This window comes from Saccoglossus kowalevskii, chromosome 1 (genome assembly GCF_978046115.1).
Source record: "Saccoglossus kowalevskii chromosome 1, keSacKowa6.1, whole genome shotgun sequence".
NCBI lineage: Eukaryota > Metazoa > Hemichordata > Enteropneusta > Harrimaniidae > Saccoglossus > Saccoglossus kowalevskii.
The window spans coordinates 1,512,054-1,535,428 of NC_140641.1; the positions used below are offsets into that span (position 1 = coordinate 1,512,054).

A 23,375-nucleotide genomic window follows, 5' to 3' on the forward strand; every position below is an offset into this window, starting at 1 on the left:
ACTATACTATATGACTGTGATCCCAACACAGAGCTAAGTGTGACTATACTCTATGACTGTATCCCAACACAGAGCTAAGTGTGACCATACTCTATAACTGTGATCCCAACACAGAGCTAAGTGTGACCATACTCTATGACTGTGATCCCAACACAGAGCTAAGTGTGACTATACTCTATAACTGTGATCCCAACACAGAGCTAAGTGTGACCATACTCTATGACTGTGATCCCAACACAGAGCTAAGTGTGACCATACTCTATGACTGTGATCTCAACACAGAGCTAAGTGTGACTATACTCTATAACTGTGATCCCAACACAGAGCTAAGTGTGACTATACTATATGACTGTGATCCCAACACAGAGCTAAGTGTGACTATACTCTATGACTGTGATCCCAACACAGAGCTAAGTGTGACCATACTCTATGACTGTGATCCCAACACAGAGCTAAGTGTGACTATACTCTATGACTGTGATCCCAACACAGAGCTAAGTGTGACTATACTCTATGACTATGATCCCAACACAGAGCTAAGTGTGACTATACTCTATGACTGTGATCCCAACACAGAGCTAAGTGTAACCATACTCTATAACTGTATTCCCAACACAGAGCTAAGTGTGACTATACTCTATGACTGTGATCCCAACACAGAGCTAAGTGTGACCATACTCTATGACTGTGATCCCAACACAGAGCTAAGTGTGACCATACTCTATGACTGTGATCCCAACACAGAGCTAAGTGTGACCATACTCTATGACTGTGATCCCAACACAGAGCTAAGTGTGACCATACTCTATGACTGTGATCCCAACACAGAGCTAAGTGTAACCATACTATATGACTGTGATCCCAACACAGAGCTAAGTGTGACTATACTCTATAACTGTGATCCCAACACAGAGCTAAGTGTGACCATACTCCATGACTGTGATCCCAACACAGAGCTAAGTGTGACCATACTCTATGACTGTGATCCCAACACAGAGCTAAGTGTGACCATACTCTATGACTGTGATCCCAACACAGAGCTAAGTGTGACCATACTCTATGACTGTGATCCCAACACAGAGCTAAGTGTGACCATACTCTATGACTGTGATCCCAACACAGAGCTAAGTGTGACTATACTCTATGACTGTGATCCCAACACAGAGCTAAGTGTGACTATACTATATGACTGTGATCCCAACACAGAGCTAAGTGTGACCATACTCTATGACTTTGATCCCAACACAGAGCTAAGTGTGACCATACTCTATGACTGTGATCCCAACACAGAGCTAAGTGTGACTATACTCTGACTGTGATCCCAACACAGAGCTAAGTGTGACCATACTCTATGACTGTGATCCCAACACAGAGCTAAGTGTGACCATACTCTGACTGTGATCCCAACACAGAGCTAAGTGTGACCATACTCTATGACTGTGATCCCAACACAGAGCTAAGTGTGACCATACTCTATGACTGTGATCCCAACACAGAGCTAAGTGTAACCATACTCTATGACTGTGATCCCAACACAGAGCTAAATGTGACCATACTCTATGATTGTGATCCCAACACAGAGCTAAGTGTGACCATACTCTATAACTGTGATCCCAACACAGAGCTAAGTGTGACCATACTCTATGACTGTGATCCCAACACAGAGCTAAGTGTGACCATACTCTATGACTGTGATCCCAACACAGAGCTGGAGCAAATAAAATGTAATCATAACAATACTTTATTTATTTTCCTTGTAGATATATAATAACCCTGACTCCTGAGTTCTCAATACCTCTCAACTACTATCTACTACCTTTTGCAATAATTGTGGGCATTTGTTTTATTCTGATGGTAGTTTTTATGGTAAGTTATCTCTATGCAACAACATAATGTTTAGTTCCCTTTAGTTTAAAGTTAAAATAGAAGATTTGTTGTATTAATGTCAAGGCATGTATTGTGCTCTTAATAGAAATATGTTGAGTTATACTGAGGTTTGTATTTTCCACAGGTTGCCAAATTCATACGTGATAGAAGAAGACTGAGACGTTCGAGGTTATCTCGGGAACACTTGAAAAAATTACCAACTCAGAAATTTAAAAAGGGTATGTGTCTAAAAGTGTTAACAACCTTGTAAGGCATGGTTTGTTTCTGGTCAGTATACTCATCAATTCAAAGCACTGTTCATAATTTTTTTTATTTCTGGCTTCTGCCAAAATTTTTCACAAAATGAAAGATTCAATTTGTCAGAAAAGTTGTATCAGTATTGTTAGCTTTGTTTGTCTGTCTGTCTGTCTGTCTGTCTGTCTGTCTGTCTGTCTGTCTGTCTGTCTGTCTGTCTGTCTGTCTGTCTCTGTCTGTCTCTGTCTGTCTGTCTGTCTGTCTGTCTGTCTGTCTGTCTGTCTGTCTGTCTGTCTGTCTGTTTCACATTTCAATGAATCTATAAACATGTATATGCTCTGGGATAATGCAAATATGAATAATTAAAATCTTTGCATAATAATTACATAATTTGAATAATAATTCGTCACTTTTCAGCTATGCAAATATACTTGAATAATGTACACATGTGATTTACTTTAATATCACTTCATGTCTGTATTTTAGGTGATGAGTATGATGTGTGTGCCATCTGTTTAGATGAATATGATGATGGGGACAAACTGAGAATTTTGCCGTGTTCACATGGTAAGCATTGTAAAGCCCTTTAACTGAACACTTCTGTAAATTAGGCAATTATGCAGTATACTAGTGTATTCTTTGATTTTGATTTTACTTTGATTTCACATCACCCAGCTCAGATACAGGCAACACAGACTTGATATGTATCTTACATCACCCAGCTCAGATACAGGCAACACAGACTTGATATGTATCTTACATCACCCAGCTCAGATACAGGCAACACAGACTTGATATGTATCTTACATCACCCAGCTCAGATACAGGCAACACAGACTTGATATGTATCTTACATCACCCAGCTCAGATACAGGCAACACAGACTTGATATGTATCTTACATCACCCAGCTCAGATACAGGCAACACAGACTTGATATGTATCTTACATCACCCAGCTCAGATACAGGCAACACAGACTTGATATGTACCTTACATCACCCAGCTCAGATACAGGCAACACAGACTTGATATGTACCTTACATCACCCAGCTCAGATACAGGCAACACAGACTTGATATGTACCTTACATCACCCAGCTCAGATACAGGCAACACAGACTTGATATGTACCTTACATCACCCAGCTCAGATACAGGCAACACAGACTTGATATGTACCTTACATCACCCAGCTCAGATACAGGCAACACAGACTTGATATGTACCTTACATCACCCAGCTCAGATACAGGCAACACAGACTTGATATGTACCTTACATCACCCAGCTCAGATACAGGCAACACAGACTTGATATGTACCTTACATCACCCAGCTCAGATACAGGCAACACAGACTTGATATGTACCTTACATCACCCAGCTCAGATACAGGCAACACAGACTTGATATGTACCTTACATCACCCAGCTCAGATACAGGCAACACAGACTTGATATGTACCTTACATCACCCAGCTCAGATACAGGCAACACAGACTTGATATGTACCTTACATCACCCAGCTCAGATACAGGCAACACAGACTTGATATGTACCTTACATCACCCAGCTCAGATACAGGCAACACAGACTTGATATGTACCTTACATCACCCAGCTCAGATACAGGCAACACAGACTTGATATGTACCTTACATCACCCAGCTCAGATACAGGCAACACAGACTTGATATGTACCTTACATCACCCAGCTCAGATACAGGCAACACAGACTTGATATGTACCTTACATCACCCAGCTCAGATACAGGCAACACAGACTTGATATGTACCTTACATCACCCAGCTCAGATACAGGCAACACAGACTTGATATGTACCTTACATCACCCAGCTCAGATACAGGCAACACAGACTTGATATGTACCTTACATCACCCAGCTCAGATACAGGCAACACAGACTTGATATGTACCTTACATCACCCAGCTCAGATACAGGCAACACAGACTTGATATGTACCTTACATCACCCAGCTCAGATACAGGCAACACAGACTTGATATGTACCTTACATCACCCAGCTCAGATACAGGCAACACAGACTTGATATGTACCTTACATCACCCAGCTCAGATACAGGCAACACAGACTTGATATGTACCTTACATCACCCAGCTCAGATACAGGCAACACAGACTTGATATGTACCTTACATCACCCAGCTCAGATACAGGCAACACAGACTTGATATGTACCTTACATCACCCAGCTCAGATACAGGCAACACAGACTTGATATGTACCTTACATCACCCAGCTCAGATACAGGCAACACAGACTTGATATGTACCTTACATCACCCAGCTCAGATACAGGCAACACAGACTTGATATGTACCTTACATCACCCAGCTCAGATACAGGCAACACAGACTTGATATGTACCTTACATCACCCAGCTCAGATACAGGCAACACAGACTTGATATGTACCTTACATCACCCAGCTCAGATACAGGCAACACAGACTTGATATGTACCTTACATCACCCAGCTCAGATACAGGCAACACAGACTTGATATGTACCTTACATCACCCAGCTCAGATACAGGCAACACAGACTTGATATGTACCTTACATCACTAAAAGACCTTGGAAATGTATTGTTTGATTTACTTCAAACTTAATGGAAGCCAGTAACCTTTATGGGTAGTTGATACACTTCACTTCACTTTGATTTTAAAATTTGACTAAGATGATGTGACTTCATGATGAGAGTGACTTTTCAGCCTTATTAATTAGTCCCCGTTCAGATGCAGTTCGAAAACGGGGACTTATGTTTTGACCTCCGTGCCTCGGTGCGTGCGTGTGTGCGTCCGTCCGGACCTGTATCTTAAAAATGCCTCGACCAATCACAATCAAACTTCACACATACATCATACATAATATTATACATATGCACGTCAATTTGTTTCACAATCTGATTCAAGATGGCCGAATGGTGGCCATTTTTTTGTACTAAAAAACATCAAAATCAAACATTTCCCGGCTCAAGATGGCCGCTCTTTTTGTGCTAAAAAATTCTAAAAATCAAGCATTTCTCAGCTGTTTACAGATGAATTTTGTTCAAAATTGATATATACGTTAGACATTATAGGACCTTGATGCACATCATTTTGTTTTTCAAATAAGATTCAAAATGGCCAACTGGCGGCCATTTTGTTTTAATAAATGTGATTCTAGTGCCATATCACTCTGACTTGCTTTCACTGATTATGTTCAAATTTTAAATATTCAATATACATCATGTCATAGATAGACAGATATATTGGTTTGACGATCCTATTCAAAATGGTCGAATGGTGGTCATTTTTGTGCTGAAAGATCATCAAATATCAAGCATTTCTGGAAGGATTTTGTTCAAACTTGGTTACATACATTAGACATTCAGGGTTCCTGATGCACGTCATTTTATTATTCAGATTGGATTCAAAATGACTGACTGGCGGCCATTTTGTTTTAATGATTGGGCTTCTAGAGTCATATCTCTTAAATGCTTTGACTGATTATATTCAAATTTTATATATTCATTATACATCATGTTATATATATACATGTATTCAAAATGGCTGATTTTGAATGCTGTTCCAGAGCAATATCTCTCAATATGGCCAAGTACTTGTTTGACGATCAGATACAAATGTCAATCATTTTAATGTTAAAAAATCATATTCCTGACATGGTTATATTCCAGCTATATTACTATAAACAAAACTATATATCTTAAATTTGATAACTAACGGGGACTGTGCCATGCAGGGCTTGTTGATTCATGTTTTATTACATACTGCATGCATTGACAATACAGGCATCTTATCTTGGCAGCATATCACTGTAAGTGCGTTGACCCCTGGTTAACTGGTAACAAGCGTACATGTCCAGTATGTAAGCGTAAAGTAATTCCCGGAGAAGATGGTGATTCATCAGATGAATCTGATGATGATGATGATGATATTAACCCAAATGAGAACACACCATTACTGGTTGCTACAATATCTAATATGCCAGGAACAAGATCTGGTGCTTTGGGAACTACATCTGTAGCTTCACAGGTACACATGTCTGCATCGTCGTCATACTCTACATCTGGACCTGATGATAGTGATGATTCTTATCTGAGTACTGATAGTGAAGACCAAGCTAATCCTAGAGCAATAATACTGGGATCCTCACCTACCTCATCAAGCTCTAACACTTCAACGCAAAGTTCTAGAGAACAATCTGAAAGTACACGGCTTGATTTAGTTGTGTAATAAGCCTGATGCATGGCCTTCAAAAGGTCATGCCATCCTGGTATTTTCAATTATATTCTCCATAAAATGCAAGAAGTTCAAAATCAGTTTGCAATAATTGATACCCCAGAAATTACTGGGATGTGTGCTTTGAGGGTCATGCATGCAGTGTTACATTCATTTTGCTTTATTTGCTATTGTTCTCACATCTCACAATGAGTTCTACTATGCAAATGACATTGCATGAATACTGTACACATGTATAGCAACGTGAATCATTAATAAATAAGCTAAATATTAATTATATAACGAAAAAACAAACAAATCATTGTGTGTAAATACACCATTCTATTATTTCGATATCTTTCTTATCACAAATTAATATTTCAAATTGGGAATATTATATATATAAATTGGGGTTATTAGGGTACAGCTTACTCATTTTTATAGTCTGATGTGTATGGCCTCTTTAATGCATCACCTTGATTTGAAAAATGGTGTGTTCCAATAAGGTCAAACTTCGGTCATGTCTTGGCAATGAAGTGTTTCCACATCATCTGACCTAATTTGGTATGATATTTCAGAATGCAGAGGCCTGTGTACATGTATGCAGCTTTATGAATTGAAAAGCTTGATTAGTGTCAGACAAACAATCAAATTATGTTCTCATGTACTAATTGTTGTTTTCATACCAAGTGTATTAGAGCATTGTTATTTCTTTACACTGCAGTATACCAAGTGTATTAGAGCATTGTCATTTCTTTACACTGCAGTATACCAAGTGTATTAGAGCATTGTCATTTCTTTACACTGCAGTATACCAAGTGTATTAGAGCATTGTTATTTCTTTACACTGCAGTATACCAAGTGTATTAGAGCATTGTCATTTCTTTACACTGCAGTATACCAAGTGTATTAGAGCATTGTCATTTCTTTACACTGCAGTATACCAAGTGTATTAGAGCATTGTCATTTCTTTACACTGCAGTATACCAAGTGTATTGGAGCATTGTCATTTCTTTACACTGCAGTATACCAAGTGCATTAGAGCATTGTCATTTCTTTACACTGCAGTATACCAAGTGTATTAGAGCATTGTCATTTCTTTACACTGCAGTATACCAAGTGTATTGGAGCATTGTCATTTCTTTACACTGCAGTATACCAAGTGTATTAGAGCATTGTCATTTCTTTACACTGCAGTATACCAAGTGTATTAGAGCATTGTCATTTCTTTACACTGCAGTATACCAAGTGTATTAGAGCATTGTCATTTCTTTACACTGCAGTATACCAAGTGTATTAGAGCATTGTCATTTCTTTACACTGCAGTATACCAAGTGCATTAGAGCATTGTCATTTCTTTACACTGCAGTATACCAAGTGCATTAGAGCATTGTCATTTCTTTACACTGCAGTATACCAAGTGTATTAGAGCATTGTTATTTCTTTACACTGCAGTATACCAAGTGTATTAGAGCATTGTCATTTCTTTACACTGCAGTATACCAAGTGTATTAGGGCATTGTCATTTCTTTACACTGCAGTATACCAAGTGTATTAGAGCATTGTCATTTCTTTACACTGCAGTATACCAAGTGTATTAGAGCATTGTCATTTCTTTACACTGCAGTATACCAAGTGTATTAGAGCATTGTCATTTCTTTACACTGCAGTATACCAAGTGTATTAGAGCATTGTCATTTCTTTACACTGCAGTATACCAAGTGTATTGGAGCATTGTCATTTCTTTACACTGCAGTATACCAAGTGTATTAGAGCATTGTCATTTCTTTACACTGCAGTATACCAAGTGTATTAGAGCATTGTCATTTCTTTACACTGCAGTATACCAAGTGTATTGGAGCATTGTCATTTCTTTACACTGCAGTATACCAAGTGCATTAGAGCATTGTCATTTCTTTACACTGCAGTATACCAAGTGTATTAGAGCATTGTCATTTCTTTACACTGCAGTATACCAAGTGTATTGGAGCATTGTCATTTCTTTACACTGCAGTATACCAAGTGTATTAGAGCATTGTCATTTCTTTACACTGCAGTATACCAAGTGTATTAGAGCATTGTCATTTCTTTACACTGCAGTATACCAAGTGTATTAGAGCATTGTCATTTCTTTACACTGCAGTATACCAAGTGTATTAGAGCATTGTCATTTCTTTACACTGCAGTATACCAAGTGCATTAGAGCATTGTCATTTCTTTACACTGCAGTATACCAAGTGCATTAGAGCATTGTCATTTCTTTACACTGCAGTATACCAAGTGTATTAGAGCATTGTTATTTCTTTACACTGCAGTATACCAAGTGTATTAGAGCATTGTCATTTCTTTACACTGCAGTATACCAAGTGTATTAGGGCATTGTCATTTCTTTACACTGCAGTATACCAAGTGTATTAGAGCATTGTCATTTCTTTACACTGCAGTATACCAAGTGTATTAGAGCATTGTTATTTCTTTACACTACAGTATACCAAGTGCATTAGAGCATTGTCATTTCTTTACACTGCAGTATACCAAGTGTATTAGAGCATTGTCATTTCTTTACACTGCAGTATACCAAGTGTATTAGAGCATTGTTATTTCTTTACACTGCAGTATACCAAGTGTATTAGAGCATTGTCATTTCTTTACACTGCAGTATACCAAGTGTATTAGAGCATTGTCATTTCTTTACACTGCAGTACACCAAGTGTATTAGAGCATTATCATTTCTTTACACTGCAGTATACCAAGTGTATTAGAGCATTGTTATTTCTTTACACTGCAGTATACCAAGTGTATTAGAGCATTGTTATTTCTTTACACTGCAGTATACCAAGTGTATTAGAGCATTGTCATTTCTTTACACTGCAGTATACCAAGTGTATTAGAGCATTGTCATTTCTTTACACTGCAGTATACCAAGTGTATTGGAGCATTGTTATTTCTTTACACTGCAGTATACCAAGTGTATTAGAGCATTGTTATTTCTTTACACTGCAGTATACCAAGTGTATTAGAGCATTGTCATTTCTTTACACTGCAGTATACCAAGTGTATTAGAGCATTGTCATTTCTTTACACTGCAGTATACCAAGTGTATTAGAGCATTGTCATTTCTTTACACTGCAGTATACCAAGTGTATTAGAGCATTGTCATTTCTTTACACTGCAGTATACCAAGTGTATTAGAGCATTGTTATTTCTTTACACTGCAGTATACCAAGTGTATTAGAGCATTGTTATTTCTTTACACTGCAGTATACCAAGTGTATTAGAGCATTGTTATTTCTTTACACTGCAGTATACCAAGTGCATTAGAGCATTGTCATTTCTTTACACTGCAGTATACCAAGTGTATTAGAGCATTGTTATTTCTTTACACTGCAGTATACCAAGTGCATTAGAGCATTGTCATTTCTTTACACTGCAGTATACCAAGTGTATTAGAGCATTGTTATTTCTTTACACTGCAGTATACCAAGTGTATTAGAGCATTGTTATTTCTTTACACTGCAGTATACCAAGTGTATTGGAGCATTGTCATTTCTTTACACTGCAGTATACCAAGTGTATTAGAGCATTGTCATTTCTTTACACTGCAGTATACCAAGTGTATTAGAGCATTGTTATTTCTTTACACTGCAGTATACCAAGTGTATTAGAGCATTGTTATTTCTTTACACTGCAGTATACCAAGTGTATTGGAGCATTATCATTTCTTTACACTGCAGTATACCAAGTGTATTGGAGCATTGTCATTTCTTTACACTGCAGTATACCAAGTGTATTAGAGCATTGTCATTTCTTTACACTGCAGTATACCAAGTGTATTAGAGCATTGTCATTTCTTTACACTGCAGTATACCAAGTGTATTAGAGCATTGTCATTTCTTTACACTGCAGTATACCAAGTGTATTGGAGCATTGTCATTTCTTTACACTGCAGTATACCAAGTGTATTAGAGCATTGTCATTTCTTTACACTGCAGTATACCAAGTGTATTAGAGCATTGTCATTTCTTTACACTGCAGTATACCAAGTGTATTGGAGCATTGTCATTTCTTTACACTGCAGTATACCAAGTGCATTAGAGCATTGTCATTTCTTTACACTGCAGTATACCAAGTGTATTAGAGCATTGTTATTTCTTTACACTGCAGTATACCAAGTGTATTGGAGCATTGTCATTTCTTTACACTGCAGTATACCAAGTGTATTAGAGCATTGTCATTTCTTTACACTGCAGTATACCAAGTGTATTAGAGCATTGTCATTTCTTTACACTGCAGTATACCAAGTGTATTAGAGCATTGTCATTTCTTTACACTGCAGTATACCAAGTGCATTAGAGCATTGTCATTTCTTTACACTGCAGTATACCAAGTGCATTAGAGCATTGTCATTTCTTTACACTGCAGTATACCAAGTGTATTAGAGCATTGTTATTTCTTTACACTGCAGTATACCAAGTGTATTAGAGCATTGTCATTTCTTTACACTGCAGTATACCAAGTGTATTAGAGCATTGTCATTTCTTTACACTGCAGTATACCAAGTGTATTAGAGCATTGTCATTTCTTTACACTGCAGTATACCAAGTGTATTAGAGCATTGTCATTTCTTTACACTGCAGTATACCAAGTGTATTAGAGCATTGTCATTTCTTTACACTGCAGTATACCAAGTGTATTAGAGCATTGTCATTTCTTTACACTGCAGTATACCAAGTGTATTGGAGCATTGTCATTTCTTTACACTGCAGTATACCAAGTGTATTAGAGCATTGTCATTTCTTTACACTGCAGTATACCAAGTGTATTAGAGCATTGTCATTTCTTTACACTGCAGTATACCAAGTGTATTAGAGCATTGTTATTTCTTTACACTGCAGTATACCAAGTGCATTAGAGCATTGTCATTTCTTTACACTGCAGTATACCAAGTGTATTAGAGCATTGTCATTTCTTTACACTGCAGTATACCAAGTGTATTAGAGCATTGTCATTTCTTTACACTGCAGTATACCAAGTGTATTGGAGCATTGTCATTTCTTTACACTGCAGTATACCAAGTGTATTAGAGCATTGTCATTTCTTTACACTGCAGTATACCAAGTGTATTAGAGCATTGTCATTTCTTTACACTGCAGTATACCAAGTATATTAGAGCATTATCATTTCTTTACACTGCAGTATACCAAGTGTATTAGAGCATTGTCATTTCTTTACACTGCAGTATACCAAGTGTATTGGAGCATTATCATTTTTTTTACACTGCAGTATACCAAGTATATTAGAGCATTGTTATTTCTTTACACTGCAGTATACCAAGTATATTAGAGCATTATCATTTCTTTACACTGCAGTATACCAAGTATATTAGAGCATTGTCATTTCTTTACACTGCAGTATACCAAGTGTATTAGAGCATTGTTATTTCTTTACACTGCAGTATACCAAGTGTATTGGAGCATTATCATTTCTTTACACTGCAGTATACCAAGTATATTAGAGCATTGTCATTTCTTTACACTGCAGTATACCAAGTGTATTAGAGCATTGTTATTTCTTTACACTGCAGTATACCAAGTGTATTGGAGCATTATCATTTCTTTACACTGCAGTATACCAAGTATATTAGAGCATTGTCATTTCTTTACACTGCAGTATACCAAGTGCATTAGAGCATTGTCATTTCTTTACACTGCAGTATACCAAGTGCATTAGAGCATTGTCATTTCTTTACACTGCAGTATACCAAGTGTATTAGAGCATTGTTATTTCTTTACACTAAGTGTATTGGAGCATTGTCATTTCTTTACACTGCAGTATACTAGTTTTAAAGCATTGTAGTTGTTTGAATGAGATGGCAATTTAGAGAAATAATTATTTGTATTGATTTATTGAATTCTGTAAACTTGTGAAAATATATTTGTATGTAAAGCCCCACATTCATAGCATGTGTACAAATTTCATGGAAATAATGTAATTTACTTGTGATGTAAAGGTAAAGGTATGTGTGTGTGTGTGTGTGTGTGTGTGTGTGTGTGCGTGTGTGCGTGTGTGTGTGTGTGTGTTGGTGTAGACGTGGAAGTGGAGCCTGTGGACCAGACATACACAAACAAAGTGGAGCCCTTTGTACAAGTGGAGCCCCAAATTGGTGGCTCCACAATGTTTCATAATTTATATTAATATTTAATCGAATTTAAGTCAGGTTTGCGAAGCTTAGGTTTAGTATCGGGGAAGGTATGGTTCACGTTATATTAATATTAATATAATTATACCATACCTTACCCCGATACTAAACCTAAGCTTCGCAAACATTTCTATGTTCAGTCACGGGATATTCAACTCTAGTTTAATTAAACTTAATTAAAGTGCAATTCTCCATTGTATTGCATTGTAATTGAGTTTAATTAAACTCCAATTAAAACGCAACCCTATATAGGAACGCGTTTTAATCGAGTTCATATCGCAACTATATTAAAAGTTAATTCAACTATATTAAAAGTTAATTCAATGGTGGCTCCACAATTCATGGGACACCTGTATGCGTGTGTGTGGGTGTGTGGGTGTGTATGTGTATGTATGTGTGTATGTGTCTGTCTGTTCCACTGATATCTCAAGAACCGTATGTTGGTTTTTAATGAAACTTGGTGTGTAGATGCTCTGGGCTAATGCGCAGATTTGATTTGGCAGAAATCCATGCATATAAATTACCTGATTTGCATGATAATTAGCTAATTTTTAGCTGTTTCTTGACTGTTCCACTAATATGTAAAGAGATGATGAAACTTGGTACATAGATGCTCGGGACTAATGCACAGATGTGATTAGTTTTGGGTAAAAATCCATGCATATAATTAACCTAATTTACACCTGATATCTCAGGTACTAATCATCACATTTCAATGAAACTTACAGATATGTGAAATATTAATTACCTAATTTGCATAATTAATTTTCAGCTTTTGATATTTCAAGTACTATTACTTCATTACTTTTCAATGAAACGTGGTACATAGTTGCTCTAGAACAATCCAAAGACCTGATTAATTTTAAGTAAAAATATGTGCATATTAATCAACTAATTTGTTAATTATTAAATAGTTAATTTTTGGCTTTTACACTGATATCACAAGTACTAATTATCCCATTTCAATGAATCTTAGTACATAGATGTTCTAGGACAATGCACAGACCTGATTAGTTTTGGGTTAAAATCAGTGCCTGTTAATTACCTAATTTGCATAATCAGCCAATTTTCAGCTTTTACACAGATATCACATGTACTAATTATTTCATTTCAATGAAACAATGGTACATTGATGCTGCAGAACAATGTACAGACCCACTCAGTTTTGAATTAAAATCAGATCATATTAATTACCTAATTTGCATAATAAATCATAATTTTTGGTTCTAATCACATTTCAATAAAACTTCGTACATAGATGGTCTGTGACAGTACTTATCTTAATTCAATGAATCTTGGTACATATGTACTCTAACACAATGTGATGATCAAATTAGTTTTAGGTTTATATACATCTATAATAATTACCTAATTTGCATAATAATTTACTTTCCAGCTTTCCACTAATTTAGTTAGGATTAATCATCACATTATAATGAAACTTTGTACATGTGCACCCTGAAACAATATATGGACATAAATTTATGCATAATAATTGCTTAGTTTTTTTATAATAATTCATTTGGTTCATTGAGGTAATCCACAGACATGATTAGTTTAATGTTGATAAATATGCCTATTGATTATCTATTATTAGCCCATTTCTGATATCTAAAAAAAATCAGATTTAAATTGAATCCATCGCAGCGGTGTTCTGGAATAAATTGGACTAAAAACCATGGATGAAAAATCAAATGTATTTTTTGTATGTATTATAAATTTTGATAATGTGAATTTTTCATGTTAATGCATCTCAAATAGCAGACAAAAATTAGTTGCCAAGCTTCTAGTTTGAAAGCAAATCTTAAATTTTGAATTAATTTTAATGTGTCTCCAATACTCACAGCACACAGGAGTTCTTTCTAAGTTTTCTTTGATTTTACTACTGTCATTAGTTAAATCTTGTTTTTCATTGTGGTGTGAGGTGAATGGTTTGCTAATTAGAAACAAAATTGTCATGAATTTTTAACTCTTTGAACACCAAAGTCAACTTGTCACTTTTCACAAAATGAACCTGCATAATTTATTCCATCCTTTTTTCAGAAAAGTCCTGCAGTCAATGGTTCATTTTGTCCAAATATGTTTTTCAAAGGGTTAATTGTTTGGATGGTATAATTGTGCCTGTCATGGTAAATAGTTTTAAAGGTGCATCTTTACTCTTTTCAGCCAAAAAATAAGGTTTTATTATTTGTTGTCTGTTCACAAAACTCTGTGGTAAGCGATTAGTACATCTACCCATGTATATTAATTAATTTAATTGTCTGCATCAATAAGTGAAATTGATATTACCATGATACTGAACATTTACCCAATGACTAGGTGTGTTGTATACATCTAACCACCTACAGTGGGATTTACCCAATGACTAGGTGTGTTGTAGACATCTAACCACCTACAGTGGGATTTACCCAATGACTAGGTGTGTTGTAGACATCTAACCACCTACAGTGGGATTTACCCAACGACTAGGTGTGTTGTAGACATCTAACCAACTACAGTGGGATTTACCCAATGACTAGGTGTGTTGTAGACATTTAACCACCTACAGTGGGATTTACCCAATGACTAGGTGTGTTGTAGACATCTAACCACCTACAGTGGGATTTACTCAATGACTAGGTGTGTTGTAGACATCTAACCACCTACAGTGGGATTTACCTAGTGACTGGGTGTGTTGTAGACATCTATCCACCTACAGTGGGATTTACCCAATGACTAGGTGTGTTGTAGACATCTAACCACCTACAGTGGGATTTACCCAATGACTAGGTGTGTTGTAGACATCTAACCACCTACAGTGGGATTTACCCAATGACTAGGTGTTTTGTAGACATCTAACCACCTACAGTGGGATTTACCAAATGATTAGGTGTGTTGTAGACATCTAACCACCTACAGTGGGATTTACCCAATGACTAGGTGTGTTGTAGACATCTATCCACCTACAGTGGGATTTACCCAGTGACTAGGTGTGTTGTAGACATCTAACCACCTACAGTGGGATTTACCCAATGACTAGGTGTGTTGTATACATCTAACCACCTACAGTGGGATTTACTCAGTGACTAGGTGTGTTGTATACATCTAACCACCTACAGTGGGATTTACCCAATGACTAGGTGTGTTGTAGACATCTATCCACCTACAGTGGGATTTACCCAATGACTAGGTGTGTTGTAGACATTTAACCACCTACAGTGGGATTTACCCAATGACTAGGTATGTTGTATACATCTAACCACCTACAGTGGGATTTACCCAGTGACTAGGTGTGTTGTAGACATCTAACCACCTACAGTGGGATTTACCCAATGACTAGGTGTGTTGTAGACATCTATCCACCTACAGTGGGATTTACCCAGTGACTAGGTGTGTTGTAGACATCTAACCACCTACATTGGGATTTACCCAATGACTAGGTGTGTTGTATACATCTAACCACCTACAGTGGGATTTACCCAATGACTAGGTGTGTTGTAGACATCTATCCACCTACAGTGGGATTTACCCAATGACTAGGTGTGTTGTGGACATCTAACCACCTACAGTGGGATTTATCCAATGACTAGGTGTGTTGTAGACATCTAACCACCTACAGTGAGATTTACCCAATGACTAGGTGTGTTGTAGACATTTAACCACCTACAGTGGGATTTACCCAATGACTAGGTGTGTTGTAGACATTTAACCACCTACAGTGGGATTTACCCAATGACTAGGTGTGTTGTAGACATCTAACCACCCACAGTGGGATTTACCCAATGACTAGGTGTGTTGTAGACATCTATCCACCTTCAGTAGGATTTACCCAATGACTAGGTGTGTTGTATACATTTAACCACCTACAGTGGGATTTACCCAATGACTGGGTGTGTTGTAGACATCTAACCACCTACAGTGGGATTTACCCAATGACTAGGTGTGTTGTAGACATCTATCCACCTACAGTGGGATTTACCCAGTGACTAGGTGTGTTGTAGACATCTAACCACCTACAGTGGGATTTACCCAATGACTACATGTAGGTGTGTTGTATACATCTAACCACCTACAGTGGGATTTACCCAGTGACTAGGTGTGTTGTATACATCTAACCACCTACAGTGGGATTTACCCAATGACTAGGTGTGTTGTAGACATCTATCCACCTACAGTGGGATTTACCCAGTGACTAGGTGTGTTGTAGACATTTAACCACCTACAATGGGATTTACCCAATGACTAGGTATGTTGTAGACATCTAACCACCTACAGTGGGATTTACCCAATGACTAGGCGTGTTGTAGACATCTATCCACCTACAGTGGGATTTACCCAGTGACTAGGTGTGTTGTAGACATCTAACCACCTACAGTGGGATTTACCCAATGACTAGGTGTGTTGTAGACATCTATCCACCTACAGTGGGATTTACCCAATGACTAGGTGTGTTGTAGACATCTAACCACCTACAGTGGGATTTACCCAGTGACTAGGTGTGTTGTAGACATCTATCCACCTACAGTGGGATTTACCCAGTGACTAGGTGTGTTGTAGACATCTAACCACCTACAGTGGGATTTACCCAATGACTAGGTGTGTTGTATACATCTAACCATCTACAGTGAGATTTACCCAGTGACTAGGTGTGTTGTAGACATCTAACCACCTACAGTGGGATTTACCCAATGACTAGGTGTGTTGTAGACATCTAACCACATACAGTGGGATTTACCCAATGACTAGGTGTTTTGTAGACATCTAACCACCTACAGTGGGATTTACCCAATGACTAGGTGTGTTGTAGACATCTAACCACCTACAGTGGGATTTACCCAATGACTAGGTGTGTTGTAGACATCTATCCACCTACAGTGGGATTTACCCAGTGACTAGGTGTGTTGTAGACATCTAACCACCTACAGTGGGATTTACCCAATGACTAGGTGTGTTGTATACATCTAACCACCTACAGTGGGATTTACTCAGTGACTAGGTGTGTTGTATACATCTAACCACCTACAGTGGGATTTACCCAATGACTAGGTGTGTTGTAGACATCTATCCACCTACAGTGGGATTTACCCAATGACTAGGTGTGTTGTAGACATTTAACCACCTACAGTGGGATTTACCCAATGACTAGGTATGTTGTATACATCTAACCACCTACAGTGGGATTTACCCAGTGACTAGGTGTGTTGTAGACATCTAACCACATACAGTGGGATTTACCCAATGACTAGGTGTGTTGTAGACATCTATCCACCTACAGTGGGATTTACCCAGTGACTAGGTGTGTTGTAGACATCTAACCACCTACATTGGGATTTACCCAATGACTAGGTGTGTTGTATACATCTAACCACCTACAGTGGGATTTACCCAATGACTAGGTGTGTTGTAGACATCTATCCACCTACAGTGGGATTTACCCAATGACTAGGTGTGTTGTGGACATCTAACCACCTACAGTGGGATTTATCCAATGACTAGGTGTGTTGTAGACATCTAACCACCTACAGTGAGATTTACCCAATGACTAGGTGTGTTGTAGACATTTAACCACCTACAGTGGGATTTACCCAATGACTAGGTGTGTTGTAGACATCTAACCACCTACAGTGGAATTTACCCAATGACTAGGTGTGTTGTAGACATCTAACCACCTACAGTGGGATTTACCCAATGATGAGGTGTGTTGTATACATCTAACCACCTACAGTGAGATATACCCAATGACTAGGTGTGTTGTATACATCTAACCACCTACAGTGAGATATACCCAATGACTAGGTGTGTTTAAAACATTTAACCACCTACAGTGGGATTTACCCAATGACTAGGTGTGTTGTAGACATCTAACCACCCACAGTGGGATTTACCCAATGACTAGGTGTGTTGTAGACATCTATCCACCTTCAGTAGGATATACCCAATGACTAGGTGTGTTGTATACATTTAACCACCTACAGTGGGATTTACCCAATGACTGGGTGTGTTGTAGACATCTAACCACCTACAGTGGGATTTACCCAATGACTAGGTGTGTTGTAGACATCTATCCACCTACAGTGGGATTTACCCAGTGACTAGGTGTGTTGTAGACATCTAACCACCTACAGTGGGATTTACCCAATGACTACATGTAGGTGTGTTGTATACATCTAACCACCTACAGTGGGATTTACCCAGTAAATAGGTGTGTTGTATACATCTAACCACCTACAGTGGGATTTACCCAATGACTAGGTGTGTTGTAGACATCTATCCACCTACAGTGGGATTTACCCAGTGACTAGGTGTGTTGTAGACATTTAACCACCTACAATGGGATTTACCCAATGACTAGGTATGTTGTAGACATCTAACCACCTACAGTGGGATTTACCCAATGACTAGGCGTGTTGTAGACATCTATCCACCTACAGTGGGATTTACCCAGTGACTAGGTGTGTTGTAGACATCTAACCACCTACAGTGGGATTTACCCAATGACTAGGTGTGTTGTATACATCTAACCACCTACAGTGGGATTTACCCAATGACTAGGTGTGTTGTAGACATCTATCCACCTACAGTGGGATTTACCCAATGACTAGGTGTGTTGTAGACATCTAACCACCTACAGTGGGATTTACCCAATGACTAGGTGTGTTGTAGACATCTATCCACCTACAGTGGGATTTACCCAGTGACTAGGTGTGTTGTAGACATCTAACCACCTACAGTGGGATTTACCCAATGACTAGGTGTGTTGTATACATCTAACCATCTACAGTGAGATTTACCCAGTGACTAGGTGTGTTGTAGACATCTAACCACCTACAGTGGGATTTACCCAATGACTAGGTGTGTTGTAGACATCTAACCACCTACAGTGAGATTTACCCAATGACTAGGTGTGTTGTAGACATCTAACCACCTACAGTGGGATTTACCCAATGACGAGGTGTGTTGTATACATCTAACCACCTACAGTGAGATATACATAATGACTAGGTGTGTTGTATACATCTAACCACCTACAGTGAGATATACCCAATGACTAGGTGTGTTTAAAACATTTAACCACCTACAGTGGTATTAACCCAATGACTAGGTGTGTTGTATACATCTAACCACCTACAGTGGGATTTACCCAATGACTAGGTGTGTTGTAGACATCTAACCACCTACAGTGGGATTTACCCAATGACTAGGTGTGTTGTATACATCTAACCACCTACAGTGGGGTTTATCCAATGACGAGGTGTGTTGTATACATCTAACCACCTACAGTGGGATTTACCCAATGACTAGGTGTGTTGTAGACTTTAACCACCTACAGTGGGATTTACCCAGTGACTCGGTGTGTTGTAGACATCTAACCACCTACCGTGGGATTTACCCAATGACTAGGTGTGTTGTAGACATCTAACCACCTACAATGGGATTTACCCAGTGACTAGGTGTGTTGTATACATCTAACCACCTACAGTGGGATTTACCTAGTGACTCGGTGTGTTGTATACATCTAACCACCTACAGTGGGATTTACCTAGTGACTCGGTGTGTTGTAGACATCTAACCACCTACAATGGGATTTACCCAATGACTAGGTGTGTTGTAGACATCTAACCACCTACAATGGGATTTACCCAGTGACTAGGTGTGTTGTATACATCTAACCACCTACAATGGGATTTACCCAGTGACTAGGTGTGTTGTATACATCTAACCACCTACAGTGGGATTTACCCAATGACTAGGTGTGTTGTAGACTTTAACCACCTACAGTGGGATTTACCCAGTGACTCGGTGTGTTGTAGACATCTAACCACCTACAGTGGGATTTACCCAATGACTAGGTGTGTTGTAGACATCTAACCACCTACAATGGGATTTACCCAGTGACTAGGTGTGTTGTATACATCTAACCACCTACAGTGGGATTTACCTAGTGACTCGGTGTGTTGTATACATCTAACCACCTACAGTGGGATTTACCTCGTGACTCGGTGTGTTGTAGACATCTAACCACCTACAATGGGATTTACCCAATGACTAGGTGTGTTGTAGACATCTAACCACCTACAATGGGATTTACCCAGTGACTAGGTGTGTTGTATACATCTAACCACCTACAATGGGATTTACCCAGTGACTAGGTGTGTTGTATACATCTAACCACCTACAGTGAGATATACCCAATGACTAGGTGTGTTTAAAACATTTAACCACCTACAGTGGTATTAACCCAATGACTAGGTGTGTTGTATACATCTAACCACCTACAGTGGGATTTACCCAATGACTAGGTGTGTTGTATACATCTAACCACATACAGTGGGATTTACCCAATGACTAGGTGTGTTGTAGACATTTAACCACCTACAGTGGGATTTACCCAATGACTAGGTGTGTTGTAGACATCTAACCACCTACAGTGGGATTTACCCAATGACTAGGTGTGTTGTAGACATCTATCCACCTTCAGTAGGATTTACCCAATGACTAGGTGTGTTGTATACATTTAACCACCTACAGTGGGATTTACCCAATGACTGGGTGTGTTGTAGACATCTAACCACCTACAGTGGGATTTACCCAATGACTAGGTGTGTTGTAGACATCTATCCACCTACAGTGGGATTTACCTAGTGACTCTGTGTGTTGTATACATCTAACCACCTACAGTGGGATTTACCCAATGACTAGGTGTGTTGTAGACATCTAACCACCTACAGTGAGATTTACCCAATGACTGGGTGAGTTGTGTACATCCAATGACTAGGTGAGTTGTGTACATCCAATGGCTAAGTGAGTTGTGTACATCCATTGACTGGGTGAGGTGTGTACATCCAATGACTGGGTGAGTTGTGTACATCCAATGGCTAGGTGAGTTGTGTACATCCAATGACTGGGTGAGTTGTGTGCATCCAATGACTAGATGAGTTGTGTACATCCAATGACTGGGCGAGTTGTGTACATCCAATGACTGGGTGAGTTGTGTACATCCAATGACTGGGTGAGTTGTGTACATCCAATGACTGGGTGAGTTGTGTACATCCCATGACTGGGTGAGTTGTGTACATCCAATGACTGGGTGAGTTGTGTACATCCAATGACTGGGTGAGTTGTGTACATCCAATGACTGGGTGAGTTGTGTACATCCAATGACTGGGTGAGTTGTGTGCATCCAATGACTGGATGAGTTGTGTACATCCAATGACTGGGTGAGTTGTGTACATCCAATGACTGGGTGAGTTGTGTGCATCCAATGACTGGATGAGTTGTGTACATCCAATGACTGGGTGAGTTGTGTACATCCAATGACTGGGTATATTGTTTGGAAATTGCAGTTAATAACAAGATAAGATAATTCCCTTATAATTGACTAGTGTATATGTATCACACTGGTGAAAAGATAAAGCAGATAGTATCAGAATATAGAAGCAGTGCCTTACATCCTACCATTAGATTTACTAGATTCTAATGTATTTGCTGAGTCTTGTTTATAATGATAATTAAGGTTGCAAGGTACATGTTTTTATAGTGGTTACTATGGTATACAGTGTACGTGTCAATCTCATTAATTATGTAACAACTTAATTACTTTTGCTCTGCTGGTTTTGAGATTGAAGCTATTCATGTAGGTGATTGTTCAACATTTCTATAACTTTTGCTAAAACTAACAGCCTGATTGCTTTAATACTTGATATGTATGCACCTTTTCATGTTTTGATTGTTACAATATTTCTGTCTTTGTTGGTAATATAATACTATTTATTCCTTAGGTGGACCTATTAACGAAACATGCATTGGAATGGGGTGTTATTTAGCCTCATTAATATGCATGAACATGATACAAAACAAACTTTTCATGTCTGTTATTGGTAAGGGAAGTTAGCAACTGTGTCCATACATTTGCACATACAACTTTTACCAACTCAATGATATGCTGACTTATTGATTCATTATGCTATTCACATTGTCTGGTGTCTTATTTTGTCTAATCATATTTTATATTTAATTTTATCTTACTATCAGTCAGTATTTTGAGTTCAATTATGGTATTTGTCCTATATTCTTAAAAGTGTCACTTCAAAATCTTCATTAGCTTAATATTTTATTGTTGGAAATATTTTGTTTTGATGTCTTTGTTTAGACTATTGTTGCTGCCAAATACATATACATGTACTGAATTAGGATGTTAACTAACCTAATAGTAGATTTCACTTTTCTTGCTCCCACTGTAATGTAAATACCGGTAATGGTAGTTTAATTCCAATTTATGAAACCTGCCTCTAGTCCATATTTATTTATATTCATATTCTACAGATATAATCATTTTTATATATTATTATTATTACTTTCCTGTGGGTCACTGTTTTCAAATATTTGTTTCATTTTCTATGTAAACACACAAATAATAGTTTTTCTATGTATGAGGCCAGACTAATCTTTTAAAGCGGGGAAGTCATCACCTGCGCATAGGTCAGATGGCCATAGCGTGTCATTGTTTACAAACAAGCATCTGCCCATGAGGTTTTGCATTTGAGAGTGTGTTATTATCGTCGCTTGCAGGTGAGAACTTTCTCGCTCTAAAACTATTGTGCAAAATAGTTGCTGGTTAAACTTTGGTACTTACAAATGATAATTGCAAAAGAAAAACAAATTAGTTGATTATTTAAAAAAATTGGCCTTCAAGCTGAAGACAGTAAATCCATGGTGAGACTAGTATTCAGTAGATATATAGCCATACATTGTCTCACTTCACTTATGCTTTAATATATACCAGATGTTGTTGGATGTTTTATTGCAGCTATCACATGTGTTTT

The 23,375-nt window shown here is 38.0% G+C and overlaps 2 protein-coding genes across 2 annotated transcripts in view; one reads left to right on the plus strand and one right to left on the minus strand.

Annotated features, from left to right (window-relative positions):
* Positions 1–7,051, plus strand: part of LOC102802999 (E3 ubiquitin-protein ligase RNF13-like) — a 37,090-nt gene extending 30,039 nt beyond the window's left edge. Inside the window, exons 7-10 of the mRNA XM_085498299.1 lie at positions 1,761–1,866; positions 2,012–2,105; positions 2,608–2,688; positions 5,962–7,051. Of these exons, the coding sequence (XP_085354425.1) occupies positions 1,761–1,866; positions 2,012–2,105; positions 2,608–2,688; positions 5,962–6,389 (709 nt within the window). The 3' untranslated portion in view covers positions 6,390–7,051. The remainder of the gene's footprint in view (positions 1–1,760; positions 1,867–2,011; positions 2,106–2,607; positions 2,689–5,961) is intronic.
* The window catches only part of LOC102806930 (uncharacterized), a 383,414-nt gene continuing 366,261 nt past the window's right edge, over positions 6,223–23,375 (minus strand). Inside the window, exon 18 of the mRNA XM_085498293.1 lies at positions 6,223–6,357. Coding sequence (XP_085354419.1) covers positions 6,333–6,357 — 25 coding nt within the window. The 3' untranslated portion in view covers positions 6,223–6,332. The remainder of the gene's footprint in view (positions 6,358–23,375) is intronic.